At 58.8% G+C, this 25,801-nt stretch overlaps 2 protein-coding genes across 4 annotated transcripts in view; one reads left to right on the forward strand and one right to left on the reverse strand.

Annotated features, from left to right (window-relative positions):
• Window positions 1–25,801, forward strand: part of SH2B3 (SH2B adaptor protein 3) — a 34,657-nt gene that overhangs the window by 5,446 nt on the left and 3,410 nt on the right. The window contains exons 2-8 of one of the 3 annotated variants that reach the window (XM_036220784.1): window positions 1,912–2,050; window positions 4,855–5,607; window positions 24,702–24,803; window positions 24,887–24,978; window positions 25,059–25,153; window positions 25,228–25,442; window positions 25,532–25,703. In XM_036220784.1, the coding sequence (XP_036076677.1) occupies window positions 4,882–5,607; window positions 24,702–24,803; window positions 24,887–24,978; window positions 25,059–25,153; window positions 25,228–25,442; window positions 25,532–25,703 (1,402 nt within the window). In that variant the 5' untranslated portion in view covers window positions 1,912–2,050; window positions 4,855–4,881. Of the gene's footprint in view, window positions 1–1,013; window positions 2,051–4,854; window positions 5,608–24,701; window positions 24,804–24,886; window positions 24,979–25,058; window positions 25,154–25,227; window positions 25,443–25,531; window positions 25,704–25,801 lie in introns of those variants that run through there. The other 2 variants (XM_036220783.1, XM_036220782.1) reach the window with 2 other exon arrangements.
• The window catches only part of ATXN2 (ataxin 2), a 103,109-nt gene continuing 96,583 nt past the window's right edge, over window positions 19,276–25,801 (reverse strand). Inside the window, exons 25-26 of the mRNA XM_036220768.1 lie at window positions 21,612–21,666; window positions 19,276–19,551 (exon numbers count right to left, since the gene is read on the reverse strand). Coding sequence (XP_036076661.1) covers window positions 19,475–19,551; window positions 21,612–21,666 — 132 coding nt within the window. The 3' untranslated portion in view covers window positions 19,276–19,474. The remainder of the gene's footprint in view (window positions 19,552–21,611; window positions 21,667–25,801) is intronic.

The raw sequence follows: 25,801 nt of genomic DNA on the forward strand, positions 1-25,801 counted from the left end.
CAGGTTGAACAGGTAGAGGGGACCCCTGGATTTGCAGGCTCCTCTGTGTAGAGTGCTGTTCATCCCTCTGGCTGCCCAGGCTCCCAGATGCTCCAGTCGGGGTACAGAAGTGCCCCAAAGATCCCCCTACTTCTGCCAGCCTCAGCCTGGGGGCTCCTGGGAACCCCCAGGTGATTTATACTTGTTTTCTGCCAAGAGCTTTTCAGCCCTGATCCCAAGGTAGGTCAATTGCTCTTTTTTTGCGCCTGGCACATAGTTAAGTGCTCAATGAACTGCTACCACCTGGCCCAAGGCAGGGATCACCTTCCTGTGGCCTGGCTGCCCACATGGCCAGGAAACCTCTCCAGTGCGGGCCACAGCGGAGTGCTCTGACCGGCCATTTCCTGCTCGGCTGCCTGATCAGCGCCTCTCCCCTGAGGCCTTTAGTTCGGGTTCGCATGGCGCCCCTGGCCGGGCCCACTAGGCTAGCCCCCCTGCCGTGGCTTCTTCCCCCGGCAGGCAGACCTGACCTCTTGTGGAGCTGGCACTCCTCTTTTCGAATAATAATAGTAATAAAATGGCAACAGCTACTCATTTCTTGAGCCCGAGCCAAGCACCTCATAGACTTTAGTTCTTAGAAGGCTCCTAATTCATTACTATTAACTCCAAAAGGACGTGAGCCCATTTTACAGATGGGGACACTGAGGCTTAGATAGGGACGCCCCTCTTCATCCCCCGGCGAGAAGCGCCCCCAGGTTGGGCTGGTAGCTCCTCCGTGGAGAGGTCTTCGGGGAGGGGCTCGGGTTTTTCGTAGCCCCCCGGCCTTCTGTCCGCGGGGCTGTCAGGAGCATGCCTCCCTGGGTGTGCCTCTGGGCAGCCTGTCTAAGCCCCAAGAGGTCACTGATGCATGCGGCTATTTCCGGAGCGCCTGCTCTGGCCAGGCCTTGGGGAGGGGGCAGGAAGGAGGGGGCCTCTCAGCCTGCCGGGCCACGCGCCTGGGTGGAGGGAGGTGGACGGGAAGGTGGACGCTGGGCGGCATCGCGCGCATTTATGGAGCGCTTGCCAGCAGAGCGAGCCGGGTTCTCATCCCAGCTCTGCCCTCACCGGCCCGCAGGCCACCCGTCCCACACCTCGTTTTTCTCATCTATAAAAGGATCATAATGCTGCCTCCCCCCCCCCCACCGCCACCGCCACCCAGCGGGGAATAAACGAATGAATAAATGCAGAGCATTTACCACAGAATGGGGCACATGGCATGAGCTAGTGTCGTTGTCATTTTTGTTTTTTTCATTTTCACCCCGTGGCTGTTTTCCTGACCGCCTGGTGGGTTTGGGGCCGGGACCTGAATGAGACTTTTACACTCATTCCTTCACCGAACGCTCACTGGGAAGCGAGCCTTCCTCGCACTGTGCATTCAGGCGCCGATCGGGCGTTTTGGGGTGTCTCCTGTGTGGGGATTTCGTTTCACTGCCAGCAGTGGGACCTCTCGGAGCTTCAGCTTCTCCATCTGTATGATGGGAGCAGTACTGGCCCTACCTCCGAGCGCTGTCATGAAGCTTGGGGTGGTTAATGTTTTGCAAAAGTAGTTTAAAAAGAAATTGTCACATGTAGCAAGTGCTCAGCACATGTCACTTCGTGTGGAGAAATCGGAGTGGGGGCCGTGGTGAGGATGGCTGCTGGCCATCGCCTTGGCAGTGAGGGCGCTTCAAGTGGGCACAGCTGTTCCAAAAGGCTCCGGCCAGGGTTTGGCCCAGCAGTTGGACTTCAAGACTGACATGCAGGGGTGGACAGGGACAGGTGTTCCAGGCACAGGGACAGGCCTGGACAGAGGCCCACAGAGGTGGGTTGGCCTGTTGGTGAGTGCTTACTGTTGGAGCCAGAGGTTGCAAATGCAGCTGACCTCTTGCATTCATTCAATCATTCATTCAACAGGCATTTATTGAGCTCCTGGTGTGTGCTAGGAACTGAGGATGGAGCAGGGAGCTGCTGGCCTTGTGGGGCTCTGTCTGGAGAGAGAGGCACTGAGTAATCATAGCTATTGAATGCCAGCATGTGACGAGTGTGCTGAAGGGTAAGTTCAGGAAGCAACTTGGTTGGTGAGCTCTGGGAGGGCTTCTCTCATGTGAGGTCGGAAGCCGGCAGAGCAGGCAGGGCAGAGGGAACGCGAACGCAGCCACCCAGGGGCAGTTGGCGCAAGTGGGGGCAGATCACGTGGGGTCTCGTAGGTGGGGCAGGAGCTTGGGCCTGGAATCTGAGCTCTCCGGTTCCCGCGGCCTGCGAACACGGTGCCTGCCTCTCTTGTGTCAAGGCATGAGTGTGGGGTGGCTGTGGGGTTGACCAAGGACAGGTCACCCACACATGCAGCAACCCCCCTACCCCCTTCAGCAACAGGGATTGTTGGCTGAGTGTGGTGGTCAAGGGCACTTGTGGCCCCTCTCCCTTCCTTCTGCCCAGCAGCTTTAATTGACTACCTGCTGTGCAAAGTGCCTACTGTGTGTAGGTGCCGAGAAACCTATGATGGGCACAAGTGCCGACTGTGTGCACAGCACCCTCCCATTTGGTGCAAGAACGTCTACTCGTGCCGTCTGGGTGTCCTGCTTCGACCCGCTGCGGGGTCACCACTGTGGTTCAGACGGCAGAGGCAGCCCTCACTGCCCTTGCCACTTCCTTGCAGGCCTGCCCAGCAGGACAGGTCTCAGGAAAAGGTGCCCGTGAAGTGCGGGGTGGCAGAAAGAACTCCAATTTCTAGGTTAAGATCCTTACAACCATCTTACGAGGTAGATGCCATGCTGGACCCTGTTTGACAGATGAGGAAACTGGGATTTAGAGGGTCCAGTCAGGTGTCAGAGGTCACACAACCAGTGTGTGTGTGTGCGCGCGCATGTGCATGTAAGTGTAACGTAGTCCCAGGAGAGCAGAGATTTCTGTCTCGTTTACCATTGTATTCCCAGGGCCTAGCACATTGCTGGGCACACAGTAGGCCCTCAGTAACATTGAGGGGGAGGTCAATGAGCAGCCATGATGATTTGTCCCTATGGGCAGGTGGGGCGGTCAGGCCCATCCAGGCGCAGTTGGAAGGAAGGACAGTGCTGGTGGCAGCTGGCGCGCCACGGTTCAGCACCGTGGACAGCAGAGGGTGGGGGGCTTCTGCCCTTGGGCTGGTGCGGTGCCTGAGGAAGGGCCTGCAGAGGCGGAAGAGAAGGGAGGTGGAGGGCCCGGGCCTGCCTGTCCTGACATTCCCCCATCAGCGCAGGAAATATCTTTGCGCCTCTTGTGAGTCTTGTTAATTTATCCCTTTTTATTTGTTGTTTTATATTTATTTTTACTGACACCAATAAGACACTCATTGTAACATTTAAACTATAACAGCAGCCAACCATTATTAAGCTTTTCCTAGTCCCTAAGGCCTTTACTTTCACTCAGATAACCCTCCTAACACTCCTATGAGCTAGGTATGGTCACGGTCCCCATTTTGCAGATGGGGAAACCAAGGAAGAAATAGAGAGGTCACCCAGGTCTCACACTTTGTAAGTGGCGGTGCTGGGACTGGAACCCCGGCTCTGGGCTTCATGTTCTTAGCCATATTTTCTAGAGACAAGTAGTAACATTCTTCCTTGTTTGCCTCCCCGCCACCCCCTGCACCCCAGCTCTGGTTCCTCCCCAGAGGGCACCACTGCTTCCAATGGGCTTGCTCCAGCCTCACCTTTCTTGTCCACCACTTACATACATTTATGTACCCATAAAACTGGTAGTTGGTTTTGCATGCGTTTATGTAAACAGGGTCACACAGTTGGGATTGTTCTGTGGTCTGCTTTTTTTGCTTGGTGTGCCTTGGAGATTTCCCCAAGGCGATGGCATAGATCTTCATCCTTCCCCAGTGCTGGAGAATATTCCAGCCTGGGGTGCACCACAGTTGATTGATTTCACCAGCCTCTGACTGATGGGCATTTAGGTTTTGACAAGAAAAAAATTCTGAGATGTTCTAAGTTAAAATTACAGTGGCTGGAGAGTGAGAGACAGAACAGTTAGCCCATTAACAGCTGGGGACCAGCTCGGACAAAAGCCTGCTCACACTCCTGTGTATCTGCTGGAATTTAGCATGGATTTCCAGGTGGCTGTTTTTGTGATTATCGGACCCCAGGAGCCTCCGCTTCTGATTTACATATGAAGTTTCTAATCTGCTGCCCACAGCTAATCCGGGGGAGCAGACACTTCCCTGTGGGGTCTGCGCCTGTCCCAGAACTGGCCCCTTCAGCTTCTCCCATTCCCTTTGTGGCTTCTGTAAATCCTTTCAGAAAGGCTTACACCACCACCCCCTGGATCTACAGAAACGCTTGCAAGCCTCCAGGACAAGCGACATGTTGGTCTTTCCTCCCTAGCCACATTGCTGGTATTTTAGACTCCATGCCCCAGGAGTCGTCTTCTCCTTTTTTCCCCCTCTAGCAATAGCCTAATAAACCTTTTCTTTTAAAAAGACTTTCAGCTGTGGAAGTTAAAATTCTTGTTTAGTCATTGTATGTACTTTTTCCCTATTATAATGCCGGGGCAGGAAATGTCTAATGGGCTCCTTCTGTATATGCATGCCTCTGCGCATATGAGCAAGTATTTCTCTTGAATACTTAAAAGTGTAATTACTGGGTCTAAAGTTGATCCTGTCAAATTGCTCTGCAAAAAATACGTACCCCTTAACGGTCCGCAGCAACATGGCAGGCAAGTGCCCATTTTGCTGCATCTTCACCAGCATTAGGTGTTGTGAATAATGTTCGATTTCTGACGTGGTGCCTGGTGAATGCCAGGTCCTTGGCGGTGGTGCGAAGGGGTCAGTGCCCACCTGTCCGCTCACTCCTTGTCGCCCACTCCCACCGTGTCTTTCAGCCTGGCTTCTCCACCTCGGTCTCCGCCATGAACGGGCCCGCCCTGCAGCCTCCCTCGGCCTCTTCCGCGCCCTCCGCCGCCTCGTCCGCGACGCCGTCCCCGCGGGGCTGGAGCGAGTTCTGCGAGCTGCACGCGGTGGCCACGGCCCGGGAGCTGGCCCGGCAGTACTGGCTCTTCGTCCGCGAGCACCCGCAGCACGCGCCGCTGCGCGCCGAGCTGGTGTCGCTGCAGTTCACCGACCTCTTCCAGCTCTACTTCTGCCGCGAGGTGCGCCAGGGCCGAGCGCCCGGGCCGCCCGCGCGCGACTACCGCGAGGCGGGCCGCGGGCCGCCGGCCAAGGCCGAGGCGCCCGCCGCCGAGCCCGGCCCGAGCCCCGCCGCCCCCGCCCTGCCCAAGGCCCGCAGCTCGGAGGAGCTGGCCCCGCCACGGCCGCCTGTGCCCTGCGCCCTGCAGCACCTGCGCCACAGCCTGCGCCACATCATCCGCCGCCGCTCGGCCGGGGAGCTGCCGGCCGCCGGGGCCGCCGGGGAGGCCCGGGCCAAGCCGGGGCTCGCCAGGAAGCTCCTGCCCTGGGGCCTGGCCCGGGAGCCGCCGCCCGAGGCCCTCAAGGAGGCGGCGCTGCGCTACAGCCTGGCCGACGAGGCCTCCATGGACAGCGGGGCGCGCTGGCAGCGCGGGCGGCTGGCGCTGCGGCGCGCGCGGGGCCCCGACGGCGGCGCGGACCGCGTGCTGGAGCTCTTCGACCCGCCCAAGGTGAGCGCCGCGTCGCCGCGTCGCGTCTGTGCGCGGGGGTGGGCGGTGGCGGCGCGGCGCCTCTCTTTTCCAGCAGGTGGCCCCTAAGTGTCCAGAGCGAAGGATGCCTTTTTTAAAATGAACATTTTCTTTGAGAATCATTTGATTTACAGAAAAGTTGCAAAGATAGTGCAGGATTCCCTGATAGGCCGCGCCCAGCTTTGCCTAACTAATGTCCTCCCGCCTTACTGTGTACCCTTGGCGTCACCAGGAACCCACACTGGTCATTACCGTTAACTAAACTTTGAGGTTTCTTTGCATTCTCTAGCTTTTCCCGAATGTGCCTTTTCCGTTCCAGGATACCATATTCAGTCGGCCGGGCCCCGTAGGTGCCTCTGGGCTGTGACAGCTGTTCAGGCTTTCCTTGCTTTCGATGACCTGGACAGCTTTGAGGAGTGCCCGTCAGGGATTTTGTAGACTGTCCAGGGACACTATATGTGGGTGTCACGTGTGCTGTGGCAGGTGGGTCCGAGGTCTTTGAAAACCCAGGCTAACCATGACATGTCGGAGCTTTTCTAAGGGGTTCAAAAGCGCGCAGAATTCCCTCGCGCCTCCCTGCTCTGTGGATGTCTTCTTCCGAGTTTTAAGTTTCGTCTTTGCCCTTTGCAACCAGCGTAATTCTGGCCGTGCGGTTGGGGCCGATGGGGCCCTGAGTCCCACACCCCTGTTTCGCCTCTGACTCAGGTGTACCACAGTGACAGGAGGGTGCGGCTTTCATTTAGCCCCTTTTGCTGCCGTCCTGTTATGCGCTAAGGTCTTGCTCGAGGGACGAGCAAAGCGGATGTGATCCCAGCCCTCAGGGGCGACAGTCTGGGTGTGGAGGAGACTGACGGTTCTTCATGCACTCGTTCAACAGATATTAATTGAGCATCTGCTATGTGCCAGGCACATGCTGGGTGCTGGGGGACCTGGCATAGTGGTGGAGGCTGTCAAAGGCATAAACCTACAAATGAGCGTGGAATTATAAATTACATAGCGGGTTCTAAAGGGAACTGCGTGGGCCTCTGAGGATCACTGAGGGGCCCTAACTTGGTGGTTGGGATGGGGCGTTGTCAGAGAGTCCTCTCGTGTGAAGCAGCCGTCTCTTCAGCTTCATCATCGCGGTGTCGTGAGCACGCACTCCATGAGTGTTACCGTGTGTGTGTGTGTGTGTGTGTGTGTGTGTACATGCACCTAGTGACCCAGCATCCTGGGGCCACCCTCGGCTTTCTCCATGCCAGTACCCTGCCCCGCCTGCCGACCCCTCCCCCACGGGTGACATGTCTGTGTCCTTGAACTTCAAGCCGCCTTTTATCTCCAGCTCCTTCCGCCCGGCGTAATGTTTCAGAGATCCATCCGTGTTCCTGTGGATGTCGGAGGGTCATCGCTGGGCTAAGTATCCCTTTGTGTGGATGCGCCAGTTAGTTTATTAGTTCACCTGTTGACAGATGTTTGGGTCATTTCCACTCTGGGACTTTTATGACTATTGCTGTTATGAAACTTGCACGGCGGTCTTTGGACTCATGCCTTCATTTCTGTCACGTAGATCCCCGGAAGTGGGCTTGCTAGGTCCTACATGGCAAGCGCGAGTTTACCTGTGTAAGGAACTTACACTTTTCCAAGTGGCTGCCGACTTAGTAGCCTCCCCACCGGCCGGCAGTGTAAGCGTTTTTACTTCGGCTCAGTGGATGTGTGCTCAGTAGCTCACTGTGGCTTTAATTTGCATTTCTCTGATGACTCATGAGGTTAAGCACCTTTTCATATGTTTATTGGCTATTGGAATGGACTCTTGGAAAGTGCTTGTTTTTACTGAGTCGTCTGACTTACTGATTTGTAAGAGTTTACGTATTCTGGATGCACTTCCTTAGCATTGTAAATGCCGCTGTGTGTGTTGGGCGCCTTTTTACTTCTCTAATGGGCCGGAAGTTCTTAATTTTAATGAAGTCCTGCTATTCCATCGCCTTCCTTTATGGGTTCGGGCTTTTTGTGTCCCGTTTGAGAAATCTCTGCCTACCCAGGGTCGCGAAGCTCGTTCTTGCCTTCTAGAAGCGTTACTGTTTGGGCTTCCCCGTTTGGACCAAGACCCATCTCGGATGAGTTCTCGTGTGCGGCGCGGGGCGGGCGCCACCTTCGCTTGTCCCGGCACTGTTCGCGTCATTGGACCGCGGCGCCGCTTTCGGCCCAAGGCCGCTGTCCACCTCTGCGCTTCTGGACTGTGCTGCTCCACTGGCCTGTGCGTCTCTCCTCGTGTCTGATTATGCTGCATAGTCTTGAGGAGGTGACTTTTGGACCGGGATTTTAATCCTGAGCTCAGAATCTCTGGGAGTGCCAGGCAGAGGGAGTAGCGCGGGCAGCCAGCTGCCCTGAGATGGGAAAGCGTTTCGTGTTTTCAAGAAAGACAGGCAGACGAGGCCAGCGCGTTGGGGGCACAGGGAAGACGGCACGGGGCGCGGGCAGCATGGGCAGCAGAGCTCCCCGTGACGAGTTTGCTCTGTATTCCAAACACAATGGCAGCTGTCAGGAAAATGCAAGGGGGGATAAAATCTGTTTTCTCATCATTTTTAAAGTCTTGAGGCTGTGACTCCATGAAAGGGAAATAATGGCCCCAAAGCGTGTGTTCTCTGCGCGATAGTGTGGGGTTCCTTATAAAATTTCACTTTAAAAAACAACTTCTGCTTACAATAAACTATCTTGGAAAACCAGGTGTCAGGAGTCAGATGGACCCAAGTTGGAATAATGAATTAGTTCTTTCCCAGCTCTGAGGCCTTAGGCTGGTGACGTCACCTCTCTGAGCCTCAGTTTCCTCCTCTGTACAACGGGCCTATTCATAGCTGCGGCCTCGTGGGGCTGTTGTTCTGGCTGGGAGAACACATCTGCTGAGTGCCTGGCACAGGGAAGCGCTCAGTGTTACCAGCCCTCCTTGTTGTCACATGGCTGCTATGGTAATGACTTTGGGACTGAGAACACAGATGTGTTTCCAGTGCTGGTCTGGGCCCTCGGCGTCCAGCTGGGCGGCACCTTCAAGGCTCCCATTCTTCAGGGGCCCTGAGGGCGGGCCCCAGCCAGAGTCCTTCGGGATTAGCAGTGGTGGTCTGGCCCTGGAGAAGCGGCTTGGTCCCTGGGGCTCATCGCTCTGCCCAGGCCGCCCGGGGTCCCGTCATAGGCCGGGTGGTTGCTCTGTGACCTGGGGTGTTGCCCAGAGCTAGCAGCCCTGGCGGGGCTGCTCCCAGCTCTTCCACGGTGTCCGGCCTGACGGAGCAGTTCCGTCAGCGTCTGACAGCTCGCGGGTCGGCCTCAGTGCCTTTGCGTGCCAGCTCCGCCTCTGAGCAGCTGTGTGACCCTGGGCCAGTCACCTCCCCCCTTGGAGCCTCAGTCTACTCATCTGTAAAGTAGAGTCGTTGTGAGGGCTGCGGAGGGAGGGAGCTCCTTGTTACTGGGGGTGTGTAAGCGGAGGCCACAGCCAGGCTGCCGCAGTGTGTCGCGGGGGTAGGGGGGAGACATCTGTGGCGATTTTCGAAGGTCCGAAGATGGGGAGAGAAGTCACAGCACTCTCTTGCTTCAGTGGCATGCTCCCGCAGGTGGTCGAGAGGTGAGGCAAACCCTCCCCACCTGTGTGCTGGCCCTAGGGGAGACTGGCGATTGCTTTCCCTCGGCGGTGGTCACTGAGAGCCCCTTAGCAGGAGGCAGCCTCTGAGATGAGAGGTGATCCCGAGAGAGCTGGGTGAAGGAGTCCCAGGCTGAGGACATGGCGGGTGCAAAGGCCCTGGGGTGGGCATGAACCAGGAGTCTCTGAAGACCAACCAGTTGGCCAGGGCTGGAGCGAAGGGAGCAAGGAGGAATGAAGTTGGAAAAGTGATGGGGCTGGGTTAGCTGGGGCCTGGGGCGCAGTGAGGGTTTTAGATTTTACCCTAAGAGCAGTGGAGTCCTTGGAAGACTCAGGCCCAGAGGGGCCGAGGCACTTGCTGGAGCCCAGCAGTGGGCCTGGGCTAGGGGCACCCCCTGGGTCTCCCGGTGTCAGGCTGGCCGTGGGGGACTGGCACGGTTCTGCTTCTAGAAGACCCTCTGGTTGCCATGTCCACTCGTTCTGTGGCATCTCCCCCTCTTCCGATCACCCTGATCCCAGGGGGTCCCCAGCCCCCAGCCACACTACCAAACCGGCTCCCTCAAGTCAGAGGGTGCAGAGTGCCAGCCCCCTCCAGGCCAGGCCTGATGTGCGCTACCTCATTTGGCAGTTAAAAGAAAAATAAGAAAGTTGAATTTGTTGCCCATATTCCAAAAGACAAAATGGAGAGATTTCACATAAGAATCCAGATTTCTGGTTTTTCTTATGAAATCGGTGGCTCTGGCAGTGCTCGGCCAGCATCACTGGGGCAGGTCTCAGCCTGGGCTCCACCCGGGCTCTGCAGTAGGAGGCAGTGGGGGTCCCAGGGATGGGAAATGATGAGAGGAGCAGCCACTGGGCCGAGGGTGGCTGGCTTTGGGGCAGGGCCGCCCCGGGAGCTGGAGCTGGGGTCCAGCCCTTTGTTGTTTCCCCATATGCCCAGGCCCCCGGGTTGGCTGAGATGGTCTCAGAGCCTTGTCAGCTGTGCCGGGTTTAGGGGCCGAGCCTCAGTTTCTCTTTTCTGTACAGGGGTGACAATGGAATTCTGGCTACTGTTGAAAAATACCTTTTTAGCCAACATTCATTTGGCACTTGTTATATACCAGGTGCCTGACTGGTGTGGCTTCACTGAATCCTCGCAGCAGCCCCGTGACGGAGGTGCTGTGGTTACCCCTATTTCGCAGATGGGGAAATCGATGCCGAGAGGGTAGGTGACTTATCCAAGGCCACACAGCTCTGGCGCAGCCAAGATGGACTGGGGCGCAGGCGGCCGGGCTGCACCTGTGCTTAGTGAGTCTTTAGAAGGACTTAGCATCGGTGGTGGTGGCCTTTAACCAGTGGCCTTACATGTGTCTTGAGTTCTCGGACCGGGAAAGGCTCCTGGTATCCATCTTGTCCAGTGCCGTCATTTTACAGATGGGGATGCTGAGGCACAGAGGGAGCTGGCCTGTTCCTTCCTCACCCAGGGCGTCCTGCCCTTGGACTCTGCTGCTCAGCCCAGAGGAGAGGTAGAGGAAGGAGGTGGGGGACCCCCTCAGGGGACTCTGCCCACAACCCTGAGACACCCTCCCACCCCACCACAGGCCTCCAGTACCCCAGGAGGAAGTGGCCCGATTGGGGGCAGCTAGTCCTCGGCGCGATCATGTAACTTGATCTTCTTTGGCCTCAGTTTTTCTCATCTGTAAAATGACGATGGTCACAGCGGCCGCCTGTGGGGTGGTGGCCCTGTGCAGGAGGCGGCAGATGCAGTGCGTGCTAACTGGGCAGGCGGGGGGCGCCTCGGGCCCCGCATCCAGGAGGGGTCTGTCTCCGGGGTGCCTGGACGCAGGGGCATCCTGTCCCGTGTGCGGGGGGCCTGCGGGAGCCCCGGGCCTGCGGGAGCGCACGTGGCCGGCCGCGCTGGTGTCGCCCGCGGGCTTGGCCGAGTCGGCCGCGCCGCGGTCCCGCAGGGCAGGCGCCGCCCGGCCCCTCCTCTCCGCGCGGCCAGTGGGCCGGGGGCCGGAGCCGCGCGCCGAGTGTGGGAAAGAGGAAGCAGAGAGAAAGGGACGTCCGCCGGGGCCCGGCGGTTTCCTCTCGGAGGCAGGAGTGCGAGGAGGAGGGCTGGGCAGGAAGCGGCCGGCGGGAGGGGCGGCCGCGCGGGCTGCGCCAGCCCCGGGGTGGAGGGGCCGCTGCTCGAGCCCCGGGCGTCCCCGCGGAAGGGCTGCAGGCCCGCACCCCGGCCTCCGTGAGTCGTTTTGACATGACAGGCGCCACGTTCGGTAAATCCCATGGGACCGCCACACACCGAGGTGGGGACAGTGGTGAAGCCAGCCCACAGATGAGGAAACTGAGACACAGAGTAGAGAGACTTGCCCAAGGCCACACAGCTGGGAGGTGACAGCTGTGGGCCCGCTGAGGCCGGGAGGATTGTGTTCAGGCCCCAAGACAGGCAGAGAAACCAGCCACCCGCCACTGTTGGCCCAGCGGCTCCTCACGGGCGACAGAGCCCGATGCCCCAGCGCGGGCGTGAGAGCTGAGAGGCCAGGAGCTCCCAGGGGACCAGGAGCAGAAAGCTCTCCAGGTGACGGTGGAGTTCCGTCGTTGCCCTGGCTGCTCCGTGACCCAGGTGGGTCCCTGCCCCCTCTGACCTGTGAAATGGGCCACCAGGGGGCTTAGTCGGGGCCTCCAGGGCAGGGTGGGAGGAAGGGGTGTTGCTGGGCAGAGCTCCTACGGGGGTCCCCAACCACGCACACAGCTACCCCACCTGCCCCTCATTGGGGTTCCCTGTATCATCGTTTTTTGAAAAGTGCTTTGCCTCTTAGAAGAAACCCCCGACCACGCCGAAACCGCGGGCAGATGGTATCGGCATGCTTCCTTTCAGCTCAAATTCTGTGAATCCACATACTAGAAAGTGCCCTGATTCCAGCAGCCAGAGGACGGGGAGCGGTGTTCGTTTATTATCATCCCCCGCACCTTGGGGGGCTGTTTCTGTGCCCCCGCCTGCTCCACAGGCCTGTTCGCTGTCACCAGCATCTTGGAAGTTGGTCTTATGTTTTGTTTTGGGGAATGGGTGTTGGGATGAGACCGTCACCGTGAAGTCTGGGCCACGGGCTCGGAGGCCAGGGAGCGGCCTGGCTGAGATCTTAGCTTGAGTCTCAGTTTCCCATTCTGTAAAGTGGGATGTCAGTACTTGATGGGTGCTTACGAGTCAAAACCAGGCTCAGAAAGGGCCCGGCACGATGTGTCCCCAACCCCAGGGGCAGAAGAAGGGGCTTCCTGCATGGGAAATGGCCAGATCCCAGAGGTGGGTCCCCGGCCGCCCTCCCTGGGAAGGGCAGCCACCTGGCTGTCCCACACAGAGCCCCGACTGGGCAGCAGCTGCCGGCCCGCAAGCCGGCGGCGCCGCTGAAACCCCCACCCACTCCTTTGTGGATGGAAGGAAGCCAGTGCACGAGAGGAGGCCCCGGCGCTCCAGGCCGCCGGCCCTCGTGGTGATGGTGGTGGCGGGGAGCTTCCTCCCCCAAGGCAGGAGGGGCCACCTCAGCTTCCTTTTTGGGGCCCCACACCCCATTTTCCTATCTCCCCTCTGAACTGGGGAGGCAGCCACTGTTTTCCTCAGGCCAGGGACCTTTGGCCCCTGGAACCCGTGGGTGACCGTGGACATGGGAGACCCTGGGTGGCTGACGCCTGGGACCCTCCCATTGCAGGTTCAGCCCGAATCCCTGCGGGAGCCCCGAGGGGGGGTGTTAGAAATCCCCAGTAGCAGCAGAGAGAGCAAAACCTCTCTGCAGGGAACCTTCTGAAACCAGAGGCCCTGCTTCGTCTCATCTCAGATCTTTGCGTAATCTAGGAAACTTAACTGAGGGCCTCCAGGTTCGAGTTCCTAATGTGTCTGACTGGTTTTGTCTTTTCAGTGAATAAAGCTCATGGCAGTAACTATAGAAAAGTAGCTGGAGAGCCACCCACAAAACTACCCAGAGAGACCCAGCATTTCCATCTCGGCAGATGTCCTTGTTGTCTTTCTTTCTTGTATTTAACTTTCCCCCCAGACCGCGGTTCCTTCAACGCGCGCTCGCTCAGGCACAGCACCCCTCGAGTCCCCCCTGCGTGCCAGACACTTGCTCACATGCTGGACGCACAGGCAGGAACTTCTGGACAAAAACCCCGGCCCCAGTGGGCCTGACGTTCCTCTACCTGCTTTTACATGGCACTTTCATGTCTTGACCATCTTTCTCTTTTCTCAAATATTTTTCAAGAATGTCTTTAAAAAAAAAAAAAAATACTGGCTGCAAAGTACTTCACGCAAGCCATGATATATTTACCTATTATCTGGACTCCTATTTCAGTCATCTCTTTTTTGTTCAAATAGAGAACCATGTGACACACATCTGGTACACCAATCTCAGCGCCCATCTCTGATGATTTCCTTGGGCTAAACTCCTAGAAGGGGAAGTGCTGGCCACAGGCTTTGCGGGGGCCTCCAGCGCCGCGCGCGGCTCCCTCGCAAGGCTTTACACGCTGTGCGATTAACCCGTTAAAGTGTAGTTTTCAGTGTATTTACAGCGCTGTGCAACGAACACCAGGGTCTAATTTTAGAACATTTTCATCATCTCAAAAAGAAACCATTGGCCTTCGCTCTCCATTATTTTCCTCCCCCTGCCCCAGGCAACCATTAATCTTTCTCTCTCACATAAATGGAATCACACAATATGTGATCTTCGGTGTCTTTGACAGCCTAATGTTTCCTAGGCTCACATTTCATTGATCCGTTCATCTTTGGATAGTCGTTCGGATGGTCGTTAGGTTTCCATGTTTTGGCTGTTGTGAGTGGCGTTGCCATGAACACTGGTTACAGGCCACCCCGGGGATGGCAGGTTTGGTTCCAGACCACCTCAGTAGAGTGAATCGTACGTCATCTTTTGTGCTGCAGAAGGGTCTTGCCTTCAGTTTGTAAAAGAAAGGCAACATTTGTGACATGTAATCGGGCGAAGTGCAGGAAAACGAGGTATGCCTGTGCAGGTTTGTGTGGGGACGTGCGTTTTCATTCCTCTCGGGTCTGTGGCAAGTGGAATTGCCAAGTTATATGGTAACCGTGTCTAACACATGAAGAACCAAACTTTTCCAAAGCTCTATACCATCTTATACTCCCGCCAGCCATGTAAGAGGGGTCCAGGTTCTCTGCCTTCTCACCAACCACTGTTACCCTCTCTGCCTTTCTGATTAGAGTCGCCCAGGCAGATGGGAAGGGGACTCGCACGGGGTTTTGATTTGCGTTTCCCTGACGGCTGAGGATGTGCTGGCTCTCCACTTCTGACGCCGCTGATGCCTCCTTTTCAAGTGGCCTTCTAGAAAGGTCATGTGCCCACTTGTCACATCACCAGTAGTGTCAGCCCTGGGTGTTATTTTAAAGATCTTTGCCAACTTCTAGGTGAAAAGCAGTTATCTTGTCCTTTCTGATTATGAGTGGGACATTTTTTAAAAAAAAAATCGAGATATAATTCACATAAAATTCAGCATGTTAAAGTACAGTACCTTGGTTTTATTATATATAATTACTTATGTATTCACTGTGTATGCACCCACCACTATCTAATCCCACATTTCCATCACCCCAGAAAGAAACCCCGTACCTATCAGCAGTCAGTCCCACTTCCTGTCCCCAAGCCCCAGCCCCTCGCAACCGCTGATCGACTTTCTGCTCCTACAGATTTTGACTGTTTAATCTTACAGTTCTTGGTCATATGCATTTTCGGTGACTTACAGGCCATTTACTTTGGGTGCCTGTCTCCTGACTGCCTTTTTCTTGTCGCTTTCCAAGAGCTCTGTGCATGGACGTTAGCTCTCCGTCATAGGTTGCAAATACTTCCCCGGTTTGCCAGTTTACTTTCAGTTGTGATCCTGAGCTTCTTGGCTTAGGGAAGTTACGCCTGGACAGTAAAATACAGTAATTTTTCCTTTATGATTTTGTTCTTTGCTTTTTCTACTTAGAAAGGCGCGGGACTAGATAATGACTTAGGTTTTATTTTATGCTTTTAATTAATCCAGCCGGCTTTTATTCTTTGTGGCTGGTGTGATTTCCTGTTGTTTCTTGATATCTGAAATTCTGTGTGTCAAGGTGTATCACATCGTAAACGCTCACTGAGTGTGGGCTAAAGATAATAGTGATGACAGGTCTTGCCAGATTGAGCTCCGAAGGGTGGAAGGCGCTGGTGTGGTGGCTGCAGCTGTGACCTGGCCAGCGTCTGGCTCTTGGCCTCGTCCCTGTCAGCTCAGCCGCCTCCGAGCCTCCCTGGCCTCCCTGTAGCCCCTCGAGCCTGAGGCCCTCACTTTCACCTCTCCTTCTGAATCATCGTTCTTCGAAGGCAGGCTGCGGCCAGGTCCCTGGCTTTGGGGGATCTTGGTGATGATGAGCCCCCCTCTCCTCCGGTGTATCCCCTTCCCCCCACCGAGGCCGGTGACCGAGGTTATTTGTTGTTTTTAACCACAACTTTTTCCACCCTCCTCCCCCGGTGTGGAGCCAGACTCGCTGGGTGGAGGGGGTTCCCCAACCTGGCCTGGCCCCGCAGTGGGGCTGGGAGGCGGGCACCCCTTCCAAGGCCCTGGGGGCTGGCCAGCTCAGGCACGCCTGGCCTTGTGACACTGTTGACTGACCACAGACTCCAGCAGGCTCATCTGCCCTCCTGGAGGGTGGCTTTCCCCCCGCCCCCAAGTCCACAGAGTCCACTCCTGTGTGGCAGAAAGGCCTGGGGGAGTGCCAGGCTCGACGCTAGGCACATCCCCTCCCAGCTCAGGGGCCTGGACACGTGATTTGGCCTCTCAGGGTCATAGCTTCTCCTTGTGGGTGGAGCTGACCACGGCCTGGCGCTCATAGCCTGGAGTGTCCCTGGGTCCGAGGTGGCCAGGAGAGGCACTGGGAGAGGAAGGCACAGCCTGGGTAAAGGTGTGGGCTCGGCAGGACATGGCACATTTGCCTTGGGGCGCTGCGGCCATGTGGGGTGGGAGGATGCGGGTTGGGGGTACCTGGAGAGGACCGGGGAGCAGGATGTGGTCGCTCAAGGTATGAGCTGGTGGCAGGTGGTTTGCAGCTGGCAGCGAGTTTGGAGTGTGGCTGAGCCTGCCCCTGCTTCAGACCCCTGGTTGGCCCGGGGCCTGCTGGCCGAGCTCTTCCGGACAAGCCTCTGCCCTCAGGGAGGGTCGGGGCGCAGGACAGCAGGGATCTGAGGCTGGGCGTGAGCAGCCCGGGATGCTCACTTTTCACAACAGTCCTTTCCAGGGCCTGGACAGTCGTTTGTTCTGATTTGTCACGCTGAGAGCCAAAGGTTTCAGCCGGATGGCGGCCTGCGTGGCAGGCACGGCTCGGGTGAAGGTGCAGAGAGGGGAGACGATCTGGAGGAGTCAGCATGTGGCCTGGGTGGGGTGCTGGCTCCCTCCATTCCTGTCCTCAAGGCCCTGTCCCAGGACACGCCCCAGCCCCCCCCCCAGGGAGGGCCGGGGTACAGCCTGGACTTGTCTCTCTGAGGGGCAGGCGAGACCAGCTGGTGGTGCTGGTGGGTGGTTAGCTTTGTGGCTCACCTGCTCAGTCATGCCCATGAGAGGGTGCAGGGGGTGTGGGTCTTAAGCCATGGTCCACCCCCCACCCCTGCCTTGGGTGTGGCACCCCATGGGCTGGCCTCAGAGCAGAAGCGTGCGCCCAGTCTCACAGCTGCCTCACCCAGACTCGGGCACCTGCATCTCAGGAGGGGGCCCAGTAGCTGCTGGGGGTGGTCCCAGGCCGGTTCTGTGTTGGGGGCTGTCTCTGTATGGGGGGTCTCTGGGCGTTTCTCTCTTGGGGGGTGGAGGCTGCTCCAGCATCTGAGGGCTGTGTGTCCTTGTGATTCTGTAAGTGAGGAGTGGTTTCCAAGAGGGGGCTTCGTGACTGCCACTGCGAGTCAGACCATCAGACGTGGGGGGACCCTCACGGGCCTGAGATTAGCCCCCGGCCCACCCGTCCCAGTATCTTTGGATAATTACAATCCCCCCACTCCTCCCTGGCCTCGGAGGGTGCAGGAGAGGAGGAGGGGCGGGCAGGCCCGTGTCCCCATCCCCGCACGGGGGTCATTCAGGATGTGAGGGAGGCGAGCTGATGGGGACCCTGTCTCTGTGCAGGGCGGTTACACTTGGGGGCCTGTCTCCCTCTGTCTCTGGCACTGAGGGGCTCTTGTTTGCCAAGGAAAGAGAGCAGCTGACTTGATTCCTGTAGCCTTTCTGGAAGTTTCTCTCACCCCCTTCTTGCTTCACTGTGAGAACAGGGGACAGACCAAGGGGAGATCTGGCCCGCAGGGAATGGGGACGTCTGGGCGACAGGCAGGTCCACTCACAGAAGCCGTAGAGGGTGCGCCCCTTATCACCTCCATTTTACATATGAGGAAATAAAAGCAGAGAAGTGATTTGCTCAGGGTCACACAGAGAAAAAGTGGCTGAAGCAGGCATTCGCAGGGCCTGTGGGGGTGGGGGTTTGGGGCCCTGGTTGGGGGCAGAGGAAGGAAGTGGCCTGTGGCCTGTAGTTCCAACATTTGTTCAGTCCCTGGAACTGGTCCACGGCCTGCAGTTTGCGCCAGAGGAGCTGGGGATCAAGGGGCTGAGAGAACCTGCCACTCCCGTCTGCCTCTGCTCCCCAGACACCCGAGGGCTGGGCCCCTGGCACCCACCCGACTACTCACCCATCCATCTGACAAACCCTCCTTGAGGACATCCTCTGGCCCGGACCTGGCGCTGGGCCCTGTCCCCGCCCCCAGAGGAACTCCCAGTCAGATGGTGGGGCAGCTGCATCATCAGGAAATTATGGCCAGGCCTGATAAGCCCCTGGCCAGGGGACAGGCACAGGAATCGCACTGACCACGGCGAGACGTGACCAGAGAAGGCTCCCTGGAGGAGGGGAGGTTTCCTTTGAGGGATGCGTAGCCGGAGGGCATGGGTCTGGAGGCGGACAGGGTCCAAGCCCCAGCTCTACTTGGCTGCGCCCTCTGTGGCCAGGACAAGTGACTTTGCCTCTCAGGGCCTCCATTCCTCCATCTGTAACTTGGGGCTGGAGGCAGTGCGGTTGTGGGCTGTCGAGAGCTTTCTCTTCTCCGTCTTCTCCCCTGGCCAGCTGGAGCCCTGGGGCGCCCAGCCACGCTGCCATCTCTGCCTTCCACCCTCGCCCTGACCACCCTCCCTGAAGCAGCCGTCGTGCCGCGTGCTTCTCACGAGGGCGGGGTGTCTGCAGTGGGGCCACACCCTGTGCCCCACCAGTCCCCGGCACTGTGCCCTGTGCTGGGCGAGCCACGGGCACAAGAACTCGTCCCCACAGGGCCGTTCCACACGCCGATAAATGCAGTGAATGGAGCAGAGGGTTATGTGATGGCGACTGTATTTAGACACGGGTCAGGGAAGGCCTTCCTGAGGAGGTGACACTTCCGCCGAGACTTGGATCTGAGAGGAGTCCAGTCTGGGCGATGTGGAGGGGCTGCCCGGCCGAGGGAACAGGGCGCAAAGGCCCTGGGGTGCAGCCGCGTGGCGCCTCTGAGGAACGGCGGAGGCTGGCGTGTCTGGAGCGGGGTGAGGGGGACCGTGGACGAGGCTGTGCGGGGCGCGGCGGGCCTGGTGGGGACTTGTGCATTCACCCCTGCTCAGGACGTCACCTTGTTTTCCGACTCCTCCCGACTGTGGGGGTCCCCGGTAAGCACCCCCCCCCCCCCCCCAGTATCCACCGCTCTGCCTCCATAGGCTGCACTGTGCCTTCCAGTCCCCTGCTGCTCCCTGGCACCTGGGGGAGGGTGGAAGAGGGGCGCGCACGGCCTCCCTGCCCGGCCCTCCCTTCACGACCGCCTGGGGCCCACACTCCGTTTCCAGAAGCTCCAAGCCAGCCGGTTGTGATGCGTTCTGCCCTGTCCCCCAGGTTTTCTTAGCCTTGTGTCATTCGTGAAGCAGAGATCACACACCAGCTTCAAGGGCTGCTGGGGGGTCATGAGAGGCTCCCCACTATTGGCCTTCAGACAGATGGCTCAGGGCAGGGTTTTCTCATCAAACTATCGCTGTACTCGACACCCAGGACTCAGGAACGGTGACGTTCTTACTTCCTTGGTCCCACCCAGCCTGCGAATGAATTCAGTCCAGAAGCCACTGGTGGGCGGCCCAGGCACAGATGGTGCTCACTGAAGGTGTTGTGTGGGGTCTGTCACTTCTGGCCACAGCTGACCCCTGTAGACGTGGCTGTGCTTTCTGGCCTCTGGGCACTGGCTGGCTGTTCCCTTAGCCTCCAACACCTTTCCGTCCGGCTTCTCCACTTTGGAGAGTGTTCAGCCAGCACTCGTAGCTGATTCTGCACCCTGCCAAAGACAAGGGTGGAAAGGGAGCAGGGAGGCCTCCCTGAGCACACGGTGGGGAGACGGCCGAGCGCTGACTGCAGTGGGCAGGGGGAGGACAGCAGAGGACAGGGAAGGACAGCTTCCCCAAGGAGGGAACTGTCCTCCAGAGCGGGTTCCTAAGGCCCATCCCCACCTGCGCCGTTCCCCTGAGGACCCTCCCAGACCTGCGCGCGCCTTTGTACATGCTAGCCTGCTAAATCCTCATGGGACGGCAGGGGCGTAGTTATCACCACACCTTACACAAGCAGAGCTGTGACTCAAGGCCAGGACAGGGATGTTGCTGTGGTGGTCACGCAGGCCCCAAAGAGGTTTCTGAGCAAGACACTGGGTGGCCAGTCTGGGGAACTCCACCGGGGTCCTCTGCTCTAGGCCTTATCTGCACAAAAGCTGCCTCCTCCCGGAAGTCCTCTTGGCACCGGCTGCCAGGAAGCTGGGACAGATTCGTGGCAGGCGCAACTCTGGTCCGTGTTCTAACAGTGGTCTCTCTCGCTCTCTCTCTCCGAGTTTGAGTATTCCCGTAACCCGCCTAAAAACCTTTAGAACAAAACAGGCCTTTTTTTTCTTTTCAGTTTGGTGTTTTGGTACCAATCGGTTAAGGCATGAGTAAGCTTTTTCCATAATGGTGTTCCATCCGTTCGTTCGTTCGTTCATTCTTCCAGACAGCACCCACTGGGGCCCTGTGCCGGGGGCACTCAGCTGGCTGTCCGGGAGTGCGACCTGGAATCTGCTCTGAGCCTCCGGGTTTTCATCCAAGACCACCTCCATCCAACCCCCCTACTCCTGGGGCGGGGGGGGGAGGTCAGCAGGGTCTGCTTACTTGTCCCCACGTAAACTGAGGCTGCATTTAGTGCCATGCACAAGGCACCAAAGGTAGTAAGGAGTGAAGCTAGGGCTTGTCCAACCACCTCCAGAAACAGGCCTTGGGCCACCGACATGTCACCTCGAGGGCATGGATGCCATAGCCAAGGTGTGTGACTTGGACCTAGCTCTCCAGCCATACACTGTCGCTCTCTGTAGAAGAGTGAGGGCCCAAAAGCTCCGGGAGAGAGAGGGAAGACTGCCAGGGGCTCTGTGGCCTGTGGGGTTCCGGATGCTGGGTGGTCTGTCCTCGAGGCTTCTGCTTGAGGATAAAGGTTCCTTTGGTGGCCAGGCAGGGCGTAGTGGACGGAACGAGGCCATTGCAAGGGCCCGGCCTTGCCCATGCCACGGGGCCCTCCGTGTCGGGCTCTTTGCTGTGAGTTAGAGGCCGTCTTCCCCCACAGCACCCCGTGGAGGCAGCGTGCAGAGCCAGGTCTGGCCGCACAAACAGGCCTGCTTCTGTCAGGGGGTTCAAGATGACCCCCGACCTGCGCACCCAGCGGCCACTTCCACACCCCAAGCCGATTCCCGCAGCCAAGTCCGCACGGGTCTCCTGTGGCCGCCTTAGTCGTGCCCCTCTCCCCACTGTGGGGCACAAGTGCTGTCGGCCCCCTCGAGTGTCCATGTGCTTCCCCGCCTCGGGGCCTCTGCGAAGGCCAGCCCGGCGCCTGGGAGGCCCAGCCCTGCTCCGCCTGCCGGTTCCCGCTGGGGGCCCACCTCCCCTGGCACAGCGGAAGCTGCGTGGGTCAGGGGCTGTGTCCGTTTTGTCCCTGCTGGGGCATGGGCGCCTGTCCTTCCGGGGCCCGCCCTGCCCCTCCGGCTCCTCACATTCTGTCTTTTCAAAACAAACTCAGAAGCCAGCCGCTCACCGTGCCGTCCGCAGTCACGGCAGACACGAAACACGCTTTAATGTCTCATCTCGTGCCCGGCCCGTCTGAGGGGAGGCAGGCAGGCAGGTCGTGTCACGTGTGGACCCACCGCAGGCTGGTGGAGGCGCACCCGGGTCTGTAGGGCCGAGAAGGGTGCGCGCCCAGCCCTGGGGCACTCGCAGGGGAAGCCGCTCCCCGCCGCGGTGTGTAACCCACGGCGCCGTTGCTGGTGACGCTGCGGCGCTGTGACACTAGTACTAAACGCCGTGATGGCCCCGCGAAGGCTTTACCCACCTTGGCCGGCCTTGGACCCCAGTCTGGAAATGTAATACCAATCACCATACCAACCCTGTGAAAAAAGAAGGGTTATTAAAAAATGACAAACGTAAGGCAGGAGAGCTGAGCCGAGAAGATTACACACGAATTCATGGGAGGGTCAGGACTCAGCCCTGAAGCCTAGAGGGATGAGAGGGTTATAAAGCCCCACTGTGAAGAGAGGGCCAGAGCCGGTCTGCATTTCTGGTTTTTGAGCTTCCAGGCAGTCAGAGCAAAGAAAGAAAGCGGTTATTCCCACTGGAGTCACAGTGGCCATGAGAAAGCAGCCAGCTTTTTGGATGCTGGGAGCTAAGACCACTTGCTCCCTGACCCCAGCAGTGGGTGCTGCAGGATGTGGTGGGTGTCATTCTATTGCTCATACAGAAGTGGTTTGGCCATTTTGATCGCCTAAGCAGTGCGACTCTGAGGTGGGTCCGGACGGCCGTTATTTGCTGGCCTGGCTCGCTCGGCAGGGCACCTGTACTAGAGGGCATGCAGGAGGAAGCGAAGCCCCCATGTGTTCCTGGAGCTGCTGACACAGCCCCAGGGTTTGCGCCCGGTTCCATCCTGGCTCCGTCCCGTCCCGTCACTCAACCAGAAAGACACCCACTGGTCCCCTCCACACAGCAGCCAGTGCCCTACCGAGTCCTGCTCTGGGCCAGCCACAGGCGGGGCTGTCCTGGCCTCATGCTCACGGGCCCCTCCACTCTCGTACACTATCAGGCAGCGTGTGGACGCTACTAGCTCTGATCCTTGGCAGCTGGGGTTCAGGTCCTGGCTGTGTCCCCAGAACTTTGTTGCCCTGGGCCAGGCACATGGGCTGGTGGGGCAGCTCTCACACCGGGTTGCTGTGAGGGGTCGGGCCAGAACCCGTGCTAGGCACAGCCTGCAGGCATATGGGGCCAGGACGGGCCGCACTGTCATCTGCGCAGCAGGGGCTGGCTGTGGGCGAGGCGGGGAGTCCTCTTTTTGCCACTGCCTGCCAGATCAGCAGTTCCTCAGCTGCTGGGGGTGGAGCTGGGGTGGTGCCGGCACGGAGGGGCCCACATTCAGAGTGAAACCAGTGGCTTTGCTGCTTAATCTCGGCACTCGTTGGGGCCAGGGCCCAGAGCAGAACTGAAAGGGAGCCCAGGCCTGTTCCCTCTTGGCCTGGCCTACTTCCTCCCAGTGATCCTGAGGCCGGAGCCAGCAGAGAGGGTGGGGGCCAGGCAGGGCCAACGGCAAAGCAGGCGAAGGAAGGAAATAGCCCTTCGTACCTTACCCATTTTGCAGACAGGAAACACGCTGAGAGGCTAGCCGACGGCAGAGGCTGCCGGGAGAGCCGAGGCCCGACGCCCATGCGCCCTGGCGTGTCCAGCGCCCGTGTAGGCGCTGCGCTCCCCACATCAGACTCCCGGGCTGAGAAGGTGGGGTGCGGCGGGAGGCGCAAACGCTGGGACTTACGGGTTGTGCGACCCCTTCCAAGCGCGTTCTCCCATTTGTAGTGTTGGTGAGACGGTGCAGGGGACCCCGCTCCACGTCGTGTTTCCCAGACTGCTGTCCCAGTAACCAGGGCAGGACCGGGAACTCCGAGGAGCCCTGCTGGGGGTGGGCCTGGACTGCGAGAGGCCCGGTTTGGCCAGCCCTCTCCGGACAGGCTGCCTGGGATCTGCGTGCCCCCAGAATGGTTAAGCATGTGGCTTTGGGGATCGGCTCTCACACCACCTTCTGAAAGGGCCGCCCCTGGCCAAAATGCGCCCTTCTGGGCAGAGGAGGTGGCAGCTGGATCCCTCAGTCCGCCTCTTGTTTCTGCCTCCTCCCCGTGCTGGCTCGTTAGGGCCCGTGGTATGGCCCAGATGTGCCTGGCTGTCTCCTAACCCTTGGGAAAAGAGCTGATTGACAGAGGGGTCCCCTGTTGGGCGTTCTCTGTCTGCTCTCCAACTCATCTCTGGCTCCTTCTATCTTATCTTTGGTTTTTTTGCAAGAAGCAGCCCTTGATCGGATCATCTCACGACCCCTGAAGAAATAATCTTGTCACAAGAGGAAGTGGAAGAGATGGGGGACAGGAGGGCTGACCCCCGTTCTGAGAAAGCTCCTGGGTTAGCAGGCGCCCCAGAGCCTCCTGCCGTGTGGGCACAGGCATCTGCAGGGTCAGCCCTCGCTCCGGCCAGGTTCAGTCAGGACCTAGGAGGGCTTTTGTTGGCAAACGGGCTGGGGACCATTTCCCATCTTCTCGGAGCCCTGGAGGTGTTGGCTGCCACGGGAGACTTCTGGATCCCAGGCTGAACTTGGGTTTCGGCTGGCTGTAACTCAGGCCAGATGTGCCAGGCTTTGCCCCTTTGGATGTACTGGCAGGAGTCCCAAAAGCCTACTTCACAATCCCAGCCAGCCCCCCCCCCACCACCCTGCAGCCAAATCCACCCCTCCTTGTCCTAAGACTTGACAGATTAGTGAAGTGTGGGAGTTTGAAGTTCTAGAGGTTCAAAACCTGATCTTCCCTTCCTCAGGCAAGAGACTTCAACTCCAAGATGTGTGTTTCTTCTCTCTGAGATGTGGTGGTAACACCTGCTTCCTAGGGCTGCCATTAGGCCAGGAGAGCTACAAGTAGGGAGCTAGTGGAGGTGGGCAGCTAAGGCAAGAGGAAGCCCTAGGACCCCTGGCAGAGTCAGCACCACAGAGAAATGTGCCTTGGTATGGATGCCCTCATGTCCCCTCTCTGGGCTCGTGATGAGGTGGGTCAAGCAGCCCACGTGACATGGCTGCATGGGGAGCTCTTTGCTCCACCAGCAGGAAGAGAAAACAGGTCAGCAGGCAGACATGTCCGTGCTGGAATGCCCACAAGCCCCGGTGAAGGGGCGCTGCTGGCCCCCAGCCCACAGCTTCCTGGGGATGGTGCTTCAGAGGCTGTAGGAGAAAGGGCCTCTGGGCTCCTGGAAGCCAGAATGGCAGCCCTTCCTGCAGGCTTGGGGTGCACGCTCAGCAGCACCCCAAGCACTCACCAAGCTAGGCCCCTGGGGAGACAGAAAAACAGGCCTGGGTGGGCAAAGGGCCAACAGGGACAAACCCTGAGTGTCCCCCTTGGTTTCCTAGAGTTCAAAGCCCAAGCTACAAGCAGCCTGCTCCAGCATCCAGGAGGTCCGGCGGTGCACACGCCTCGAGATGCCTGACAACCTCTACACCTTTGTGCTAAAGGTGAGCGACCGAGCTTTCCACCCCTGGGGGAGTATGGGCACACCCCAGGGATCCCACACAGCCAGTCCCTTCCTCCCCACCAGGTGAAGGACCGGACAGACATCATCTTTGAGGTGGGAGATGAGCAGCAGCTGAGTTCGTGGATGGCTGAGCTCCAGGAGTGCACAGGCCAAGGGTGAGGCCCCAGTCCTGGCACAGCACTCACTGCCACCTCTGGCCTACCCAGACCCCTAACCCCAGCCTCTTCACCGGCAGGCTGGAGAGCACAGAACCAGAGACGCGTGTTCCCTCGGCTCCAGAGCCCGGCACGTCCAGCTCTCCAAGGGGAAGCACAGATTCCTTGAACCAAGGTGAGTGGGGCTCAGCCTTCGCCCAGGACGTAAGGCACCGACAAGGGCTCACCGTGGTCCATCTTCTCTACCAGCTGCTTCTCTTGGGAGCTTGCTGGACCCAGCCTGCCAGAAAACGGACCACTTCCTGTCCTGCTACCCCTGGTTCCACGGCCCCATCTCCCGAGTGAAAGCGGCGCAGCTGGTTCAGCTGCAGGGCCCTGCTGCCCACGGCGTGTTCCTGGTCCGGCAGAGCGAGACGCGGCGCGGGGAGTATGTGCTCACGTTCAACTTCCAGGGCATAGCCAAGGTACGGCGCGACGTAGGTGGGGCTGTCCCCCGGCCCGCTTCAAGGCCCTCGGGGCCAGTGCCTGAGCCCACTGGCTTCTCCCCCTGCAGCACCTGCGCCTGTCGCTGACCGAGCGGGGCCAGTGCCGAGTGCAGCACCTTCACTTCCCCTCGGTCGTGGACATGCTACACCACTTCCAGCGCTCGCCCATCCCACTCGAGTGCGGTGCTGCCTGTGATGTCCGGCTGTCCAGCTATGTGGTGGTCGTCTCCCAGCCACCAGGTGTGACCCCAGTGCCCCCGGTAAAGGGGGTGGACAGCACAGGGAACCGGGAGAGGGGAAAAGTTTGCCGCAAACCCAGGGACAGAGCTCTCGTTTCG

This window comes from Rousettus aegyptiacus, unplaced genomic scaffold, assembly GCF_014176215.1.
Source record: "Rousettus aegyptiacus isolate mRouAeg1 unplaced genomic scaffold, mRouAeg1.p scaffold_m13_p_5, whole genome shotgun sequence".
Lineage (NCBI taxonomy): Eukaryota > Metazoa > Chordata > Mammalia > Chiroptera > Pteropodidae > Rousettus > Rousettus aegyptiacus.